Source organism: Solanum stenotomum, chromosome 1 (assembly GCF_019186545.1).
Source record: "Solanum stenotomum isolate F172 chromosome 1, ASM1918654v1, whole genome shotgun sequence".
Classification (NCBI taxonomy): Eukaryota; Viridiplantae; Streptophyta; class Magnoliopsida; order Solanales; family Solanaceae; genus Solanum; species Solanum stenotomum.
Genome location: NC_064282.1, coordinates 6,790,308 through 6,800,404, shown reverse-complemented (window position 1 = coordinate 6,800,404; position 10,097 = coordinate 6,790,308). Strand labels below are relative to the sequence as shown.

Sequence of the window (10,097 nt, the reverse complement as noted above, 5' to 3'; positions counted from 1 at the left end):
AAATTCTTACCAAACTTTAAACATTATTTTTTTATGTACAATTGTAAATTCCTTTTTCCGTGTACATTCTAACCTCTCATACCTCACTTGTGGGATTTCACTAGGTATGTTGTTGTTGTGTTAATCTTAAACCAACTAATAAATGTTCATGTCGTGAATATTTAGGCATGGGTTGTTATCACATATAATTTTCATCAGTCTTTAGGACCACCAAAGGAACTAGTTTTCTGAGTTTAGGGGTGCAGCAATGCCAATAACTCCTCAGTAAAGAAGGAACGTGATGCATTAATTTTGGTTGCAATAATGTTAGGTATCACTTAATAAATATAATTGCAGCAGCAGCCTTTACTAAAGAGCTACCATGATGAGTAAAAACTCCATACTATGTAATTAAAATCACGCTGAGGTGTTATTATTTCTATAGTTTAGGAGAAAATAAAGTAGATGGAAGATGTATCACTATTACTAGGAAAATATTCGAAAACATTAATGAAGAAAAATAAGAGAATGTAGGTAGGTGGTTCAACAATTTAATGTGATAGCTAAGAGCAATAGTTTTAAGTATTTGTGGACATTAGAGGAAGGGGAAGCTTTAGTACTTGAGATGAGAGAGAGAGTGTCTAGGTTAAACTACCAAAGGCAAGGCAATGAATTAAGATGAGCAAAGCAAGTAGAGCTTCACATGGCATTGCAAAATCATGATTAATTAATGCAACATATCAAAAAGGTTGCGGTAGAGTGGTAAATACTACTTACTTTATTAGTAATTAGAGGCCTCGAATTCGAGAACTTGGAATAAAATTGTCTTTGATAAAGAGTATTTTACCAACTAAACCAACCGAACCAACCGCCTCTGCTTGAATTTCACCCTCGGCTTCTCAATGATGACATCCGTCGAGTGGATCTCGCTATCAAAGAGTACTTTGATCCGAATTAGCTAGATCGCAAGACTAATACCAGACACCGAGTTTAGGTTAGCATAAAAATAGATAAATATATGTTGCTAAGAGTATATGTTGGTAGGACTCTCTCCAAAACCGTTGTGAAGCTCAGGATTCCTAAAAAAAATGCACTATTGAAGATCTTAAGCAACCGACAACATTTTTAAGAGTATGAACAACCGATCACAGGATTATAAACATATTTAACTTATATACATTACATGTTGCATAGTAAAAAAAATTACACAACGTTAATAACCTTATCTCATTTATTATGAACTCTTACAACTGCATAAAAAGTAGTAATGAAAAATTAAAAACTACAAAGAGTCCAAGCTAAAAATATTAAAATATCATTAGATCAATGAGATAACCAAATATCAGTACACATAAATAGTATAAAAGAATCAAAAGCTTGAAATGATTTGAAATTTGCACTTTGGTACTGTTCTATGTTAGGCTCCATTAACAACAAAATTTCAATATCTGACTTTGAAAACTTTAGCTCCAACTCTGAAGCCACTGATCAGTTCAGTTTTTTCTCAAAATCTTGACCCTTCTGTTATCATTTGACCATCCAAATTCAAATCTTATTATATATTCAGTAATAAATCTTCTCTACTAATCATCATCATCATCATAATATTAAATGTGAGAATTATTTTTTCCCCTCATATCCAAACATAGTACATTTTATGGCACCCTAATAAATATAGTACTCTAACTAACCTGCTATAAGATGAATATATTGTAGAAATAGTGTGGAGTATACTACTCTGCCACTAGCAAGCCCCACTGGTTGCTAAAGTCATAAAGAGTAGCATTTCTTATATACTCACTCTCTTTCACTCCATTTTGGCTATCTTTTAAATAGTGAAGTACCATATATCTTTGTCCCTACAAGAAAATACCAAGGAAAATGAACTACAAGAAATTAGGAGGATGCAGGAAAATGAGAGGATTTATGTGCCAGCCTCAAGTGTCAACTGCAGTGTGTTTGAGTTGTGATTCAAGGTCAGTTGTCGTGCCTGCGGCGCGACGTAGAATGTCGATGGAAGAACATACAAAATTAATCAACAAGTGTACGAGATTAGGTGATGTACCTCGTACACTTGGTTCAATGCCTATAAGTAAGAGATCAAGAAATGTTGTTGCTGCTGCTGGTTCCTCTGTTTTGACAATTTCTAAGAGAGATCAAGAAAATGGTTGCAAAATTGTTCCTTCAATACCCTTTACAGATAACTCCTTCCAGGTTAGTACAAATTTATTTTAAAATATTATGTTAACAGTGTTTTAATATCCTTATTAATTGAATTTATTTATGCAGGTTGTTGTGATGAGAGTGTCACTTCATTGTCAAGGCTGTGCTGGTAAAGTGAAGAAACATATCTCCAAGATGGAAGGTATATTACAACATTGTTTTAATACATTTTTCTTGATCGAGAATCTATCAGAAATAATTTTTTTACACCATAAAATGTAAGAATAAAGGTCATATCGTGTGAGGTCATACTGCGTACATTATTGTTGTTGGTTATGATCTTAAATAGAACCTAGATGTGACGATTAATATAGCCAACTTTAATTTATGTAGGATTGAGACGCAGCTATTATAGTATTTTATTATTATGTGCTATCATATCCAATTATAATGATCAGGGCCGGCTCTATGTATACAAAAATAAGGCATTGGCCTTAGGCCACCAATTTTAGGGGGCCTCAATTTTTTACCAAGAATAAATTATGTGTTAATTTTTTAAAGAAAAACATTAATTATTTATGATAAAAAGTATATATTTAAAATTATTATTTTATTCTCTTCAACCCCATTCAAATAGAAGAAATCAAGAAAATATTGTTTTATTTTCTTACACTCTCTCTACTAATACTCACATTATTTTCTTTTTAACTCCTTTTACACTCTCTTCTTTAAATTGTTGATAAGTTAGAGTAATATTCTGTCAAAAATATCAATTAATAGTTGAAAAGTGTTGAACAAATTGAATTGTAAATTCTTTTTCCATTTCTTCTTAGATTTTCAAGCATTACAACAACCATAGTAAAATGTGGGGTAACCAAATTATCAACTTCATCAAAGCTATGGTTCTAACTCTTATATTTATTTGAAATTTGTCAACTTATTACTTGTAGAACTATGTTAACAATTCATATAATGATTGCCCGAGTAAAATAATATTTTTCAACGTTGAATTAATAAAATCTTATTTAAAATTAATAATTGAAAAAGAAATCGAATAAATCATTTATAAATAAAAAAAATATTAGGTAATACTTTGCATTTAAAAATGTAAGAGAAAATAAATTTTAAATAAATGCATGTGAAGTTTATTTAGATTTTAGGCCTCTAATTAAGATTTCGCTTTAGGCCTCCGATTACGTTGAGCCGCCCCTGATAATGATAAATATTCATACTAATCCACCCAAACCTAAAATGATGTAATAATATCAGTTCAAAATTTGTTTAGAGGATGCTTTCATAGTTAAAGTGTCTTTTTGAAACTTCAAGTTTTACTTTAATGTTTTTTTCTCTTATATATTTTGTTGAATGAGCAGGGGTGACATCTTTCAGCATAGAGTTGGATAGCCAAAGAGTAACAGTGATGGGACACGTGTCACCAGTTGGTGTGTTGGAAAGCATATCAAAAGTGAAAAGAGCTGAATTTTGGCCTCTAAATAGTTGTTGAAGAAGAGAAATGGCCATTACCTAAAAGTGACCACAAAAAATATTGTGTTTTTCATTTACATGAACAAGAAAGAGTGAGAGAGACTTATTACAGAAATAGCCAAAAAGTGTTTTTGGCATTTGGTTTCTATTTAGGTAGAATTCTGTTTTAAATCCTACGGTTTTATCAACATTCATAAAAAAATGTCTGTTGTGCAAAAATTGTTAAACTCTCATCATGTGAACAATGCCAGTACTCATGATGCTGATTTCTTTGTCCTATTTATACCTATTTTTTTATATTTTTTATTTTTTTGGCTTATTGTTTCCTATTATTCTCAAGGAAAAAAAAAAAACATTTTAATAGATTAAATTTGACAAATGTGAGTCATAACTCAATCCGTCTAATAAATTCGACGTACATCACTTTGTCTGGTTACTAACAGGAGTCCCGTTTACATATTAGATCACTTGTTCATGGGCTGTTTTCTGCAGTTTATGGGCTTTGTTTACAACTACTTTATGAGCCATATGTTAACCAAAAAAGTTTGTGCAAATGAAATGGATTCTGTAATTTATAGGCTTTTGTCACAAATTCTAAACTTTTCATTCTTCCTTCCTTCTTTCCTTGACTGCTAGCTAAGCAAGGCCTCTTTTCTATCTTAATATATTTGTTTGGAATTATAAGTATAATCTCAATTGTAACATGCCTAAGGTTTTACAGCTGATTGGGGCTAGGAAATGATATATTAAGTGATTAATTTATCAAAGTAATGTATACTTGAAAATATGCGTAAAAGTTCTCCAAATTTGAACTGGAAATATGTAACAAAAATACTTGATCATGTGTTTGGTTAGAAAAAAATATTTGTATATTAAGCCATTATTTTGTTTTACACATTAAAGGAAAAAATTGTTTTATGGAAAACTATATTTCGTACATCTCATGTTATTAATAATTCTAATAAACCAAATAATACTTATCCACCAAATAATCTTATCATGGTTTGCTTTCTCCTATACAAACCCACGTATTCCTTCCTCTAGATATATGATGGCTGTCAATTGATATAGTATATAAGAATAGTATTGAAATAGAATATATTAATAATATTAGGACTAATTATATTGAAACTATTTTCTATCCACCGTTTGATTTAACGTATTAAATAATTTATTTATGTGTTAAGAATTTTATACATCCTATCCTATCAAACGACCCCCAAAATATTGAACACGTTAGAATCCAAGAGAGTCAATACTGCAAACAAATACAGGCAGGCTTCGTTTGACCTTTACTTTATGAAACTGGCGAGGGAGGAAAGCATCCTGACATTACTGAAACGTACAGTCACCAGACCTTCAAAATGGAACTGTATACTTTTGATCGTACATGAAAAAGGCAAGCTAAATAAGTAGCAAAATTCAGTGGCAAACATAGGGACCAGACTATAAAGCTTATAATAACCAAACACAAAAAAGAAAAAGGAACTAAACTTTCACCATAACATGTTCCCAAAAATAAAGGACAAGTCAATAGAAATTTTACTAGAATGAGCAGTAAGATAACCAATTTAAGTGAGATTTGACAAAAAAATATATCATCCAAATAAGAGCAACCTCATCAGAAAACAAAGTGATCCCTATTTACGTGGTGGTCTCACAAAATTATCTACCACTACCATAAATAAAATTTAGAGTACACCAACTAAGCAAAGTTTAATGACAACAACAAATCTGTGCTCCCAGAAAACGTGTGATTAGAACCAACACAAAAATATGATCCTAAAATGGTTTAGAACCAACAGAAAACTGCAACCACTAGTGTCAGGCCCAACTGTCCAATGGATAGACCTGCGAGTGTAGTAGAATCGGAGGTTCCTGGAGCTGGCACTGGAGCGACCACATTCACCCCCTCGGCTGTGGTTGGAGCAACTGCTGATATGGTTGGTGATCCAGCACTTGGAGAAAGAGCTGTATCAGCAAATAAAACAATTAAATTTATCACAGCCAAAATCAATGGATCGTGAGTCTAACTCAACTCCAAAAACTAGATCAAAGATTGACCAAGCCTTATAAAGACACCACCAATCTCATCCATTAACCACCTGTGTGGGGACTTTTTCATTTTTCGACATCTATACAGAAAAAAATGTGACGTTCGAATGGTATCACGTCCACAAGTTAATTCATTACATCGTACACATCCCCACAAGAAAAAGAGCAAATAGCAATCAAACTTTTGATAAGAGATAAGTTCACTTAGCTTCTATGTGAATAAACTTTTGGAAACAGTACGGGTAGAAGATCTTGGAAACAGTCTCCTAAGCAGTGGCGGAGGGAGGATTTTCATCAAGGGGGTTCAAAATAAATTAATCACGTAAATAATATCCACAAATAAACGGGTCGAATCGGATATAAACAGGTCGGATTAAACGGTCGAATCAAGAAGAAACAGATTTTTTAATAATTGACTTTATAATTAGGGATTAAACTAATAAATCCTAAATTCCCAATCAGCGTTTTAATTTTTTAGAACTAAACATCATTTTTTGATTGCATTATTATTTATTTTAAAAAAATAAATCGCCTGAAATAAGCTGATAAAACAAAATGCCTCTGCACAGATTCGAACACGCGACCTCGCGTGCAGTAGAGCAAATTCCTGAACCCCCAACGCCATTGAGCTACGCCTTTGGTGTATGTTCAGGGGGTTCAATAGTATATATATACACATATATTCAAAATTTAATCTTATATATGTAGTGTAATTTTTCGACGAAGGGGGTTCGGATGAACCCCCTTCGTTGAACGTAGATCCGCCCCTGCTCCTAAGGTTGCGGACACACCACCCTCCCAGACCTCACTTGTGCGATTACACTCGTAATATGTTGTTATTCAGGATATTTAGTTAAGCATGATCATAAAATTAATCTACTGATTACGTTACGTCAGTTCTATTATTTAAGTTTATTTTGTTTTTTGAGTTATTGAACAAGAAAAACCAATTACTGATTATACTAAGACCATCTCCAACCCAACACCAAATTTTACACCATTTAGGTGTGTGAATAGTGTTACCCCAAATTATCTAATTCACTTTATTGAATATTTTAATATTATTTCATAATACAAAATTTATAATTAAACATTATATAAATTGTTTGTATGCCAATTACTACTTTGTTGAATGTTTATTATTTTCGGTTATAAGTACATTGTATTATTTGTTTAATAATTTATATGTTTGCATTTTTAATTTTTGTGAAGGTTAATTGTAGTTATATCTAATTATAATTTATAGTAGAATTAACATAAATTTAATTTTAAAAAAAAGTCATATATAGGAAAAATAATTTATAAAAAAAGCTAACTTTTATAACTAAAATTAATATTATAAAAATAATTAAATATATAAGAAATTTAATTAAAACATACCATATATATATAATGTTTAATTAAAAGTTTTGTATGATAAAATAATATTAAAATATTCAATAAAGTGAATTGGTGTGATGAATTCACACACCAAAATGGTGTAAAATTTGGTGTTGGGATGGAGCTCCAAAACACCAAATAAGAATTTGGTGTAAAATTTGGTGTTGGGTTGGAGATGGTCTAATAATTTAGCTCAGTCAATTAGATTTCTTCAATTCAATAATTGTATGTAATATAATTTTAAAGATGTAAACAAAATGAACATTTCATGAGATTCTTTTCTTCCTTAGTTTTTTTTTTTTCGGTAGGTGGATTGCAGTATTCAACTAGAGGTTCAGATCTAGGGATAATACACCTTCATACTCATCACAATAACATCTTTTTTTTTCTTCATGTATATAAATATTTAAGAATGTATTATGATATGTAAACCAATTTTAAAGAAGTAATGAAAATGAACATTTCATTTTTTAATAACCACAATAAAAAACCAACATAAGAAGGAAGTAAAAATACTATTAAGCGCCAGATCTGTACGTACCAGGAGCCGCGCCAGTGTCGGTACTCACTGTAGAAATACAAAAATCAAATTAAAACCTCAAATTACATAATAGTATTACTCTCAAGTCTTAATAACTTTTTTAATCGTCAGAAACAGAGCACATGGTAAATGTTTTTGCGAAATATATTAGTAGTAACAATTTTACACTTAATTTCTAAAGTCTTTAAATTTTTGTGTGCAGTCAATAATAATTACTGTATAATGAAAACTCACATCCACAGTTGCTGACAGAAGGAGCAGATACATGGCAAGCAGCAGGAAGAGCCATAGCTTTAGTGACATTAAGAACAACACCCAACTGAGCACTGTTTTTAAAACCCTCACAAAGGCATTCAGCGTCAGTTTTCAACACCATTTTAAGGCCTGAACAACAAGTACCTTCTGGCTTCTTCTCTGTACTTCCATTTGTAACAAAAGATAAACAATCAGCCAAGTTCAGTACCAAGTTATTGCAGTCTACTGCCGGAGCAGGGGCCGAACGAGATGCTGATTCTACACTCCTACAACAAAAAACGCAAATTGAAATAACGCAAAATAGAGCAAATGAGTTCATTTTGGAAGACATATTTTGAGGAGAAAACAGAATGGAATGGAGAAAGATTTCGGAATAATTTTCAGTTTTGGGGGTTACAGAATGGTTGGAATGAGGGTATGTATATATAAATTGAGTAAAAAAGAGAGTGGGGCGGGTAGGGGTTGGGTCGGGCTATCACTACCGTTTACATTCAATTTTTTTATATTTTGATTGTCAATTTTAAAAAGTTTTACGTAATTTTTTGAAAATGAAATTTATAGACCGTAGTATATAAATATAATTTTAAATTTGATATCAAATAATGTTTGTGCTTTTTCAAGTTTAGATTAGATGTGTAAAAATAGGTACTATTTTTTTAATAAAATTAACCAATATACACACAATATTATGTATGTAGGATGTGTTGTGTTATTTGTTCAATTTTATAATATAAGTTTAGATGTTTATTTATGCATATTCAAACTTAAAATATAAATTTCAGCTAAAACCAAATAAAATGACATATTTATATAGCATATCAAATTTATATATTAAATATTATATTAAATATTATAATTTATAATGATACTATTTAAAAGTCAGGTAAAAACATTTCAAAATGTGACTGACTCTGAATATTTCAGCTATATCACATAAATAAATTGACAGAAAATAAAGGACACGTGGTGGAGAATACTGAATTAGTGTGTCTTTTTTTTAACAAAGTTTTCCGAGCGTGTTTTAATTTAATATTTATTTCTTATGTTTATTTTTATTTTTATTTATTTACTATGTTAAATTGAATATGAATGTAAACTTATTTTATTTGAATTTTTTAAGAATAATTTATTACTAATTCTTTTTTTTATTAATTATGATTACTTTAAATTTTAAAATACTAACTTTATTAAATTCAAAAAAATAATAGAATAAAATTTATTATTTTATTAATAATTTTTAATACGTAATATTAAGTTAAAGAATATGGATTAATAAAACTGAAAGAGGGTAGTACACACTGGATAGGACTGTTTAATTTTTGCATCTTTAAAGACGTTTAATGTAAACAAGTTGCTAACTACGTGACTAGTGACTACCTATTCGCTTTCCTATCAGATTTTAGTATTTCGATACAGTATTTTGGCACGTAACCAACATAAGAGACAGATATATCGCTAATCAGTTAGACAGTAAGGGTTACGATACGTTAAGATTTCAACTAATTACACTACTTTTTAATATGTGTTATTACCAATTTTGTTGTTATAAAATACGCCTAGTTTTCTTTTTAGTTGTCATAGTTTATTTTGAGAATCAAACTATATGAATTTTGACTAACATTTTAAAATGTATTTTTTCATTATATTGATTGATTTTTTTTTTACAATTTATAGTACTTTTCGTATAGTTTTTAAATATCTAAAAATTTAATTTTAAAATATTGAATTATGTATTCTAATTTAGTTTTAAAAATTAATCAACTCAAACGTTTAAATATGAGCTACGAGCCCTTGTTTTTGGGAGAAATTTGATTAGAAGTTGGAAGAAGTCGATTGGACTTTGGCAACGGCAAAATAATGAAAAGGAAACGCCGTAAATCCCTAAATTTGAGCTGAAAAGGCCAAGACCTCTGTTTTGTTTTGTATGTCTGGCAGTGAGGTTCTTAAATTAGCACCAAATTAAATAATTCTAACACTCGTTAATTAATACTACTAGACATACAAACAAATTAATTGGAAATAATTCACTAACCATTGTTGAAATGTATTTGATAACTAGAAGTGTTAAATGACCAGAAAATTTTAAAAATTATAATATTATTTTTATTTTAAAACAAAATGATCTTTTTACTATTTTTTAATTAAAAAGTATTAAAGTTAAAAGGATAAAAATATTTTAAAAAGTAAAATAAGATAGATAAATTCTGGCAAATTTTTTTTCCTTTGATAACCTATTAGG

The 10,097-nt window shown here is 29.9% G+C and overlaps 2 protein-coding genes across 2 annotated transcripts; one reads left to right on the top strand and one right to left on the bottom strand.

Annotated features, from left to right (window-relative positions):
- The first annotated feature begins 1,832 nt into the window (after positions 1-1,832).
- Positions 1,833-3,834, top strand: LOC125846498 (uncharacterized). The gene is made up of 3 exons (XM_049525938.1): positions 1,833-2,193; positions 2,269-2,344; positions 3,516-3,834. Exons 1-3 carry the CDS (start codon positions 1,861-1,863, stop codon positions 3,644-3,646), a joined length of 540 nt encoding a protein of 179 aa, XP_049381895.1. The 5' UTR covers positions 1,833-1,860; the 3' UTR covers positions 3,647-3,834.
- Positions 3,835-5,188: 1,354 nt separating this feature from the next.
- Positions 5,189-8,249, bottom strand: LOC125873698 (non-specific lipid transfer protein GPI-anchored 11-like). The gene is made up of 3 exons (XM_049554573.1): positions 7,838-8,249; positions 7,604-7,630; positions 5,189-5,598 (listed from the first exon to the last, which is right to left on the bottom strand). The coding sequence occupies exons 1-3, from the start codon at positions 8,187-8,189 to the stop codon at positions 5,420-5,422; spliced, it is 558 nt and encodes a 185-aa protein (XP_049410530.1). The 5' UTR covers positions 8,190-8,249; the 3' UTR covers positions 5,189-5,419.
- Positions 8,250-10,097: the final 1,848 nt, after the last annotated feature.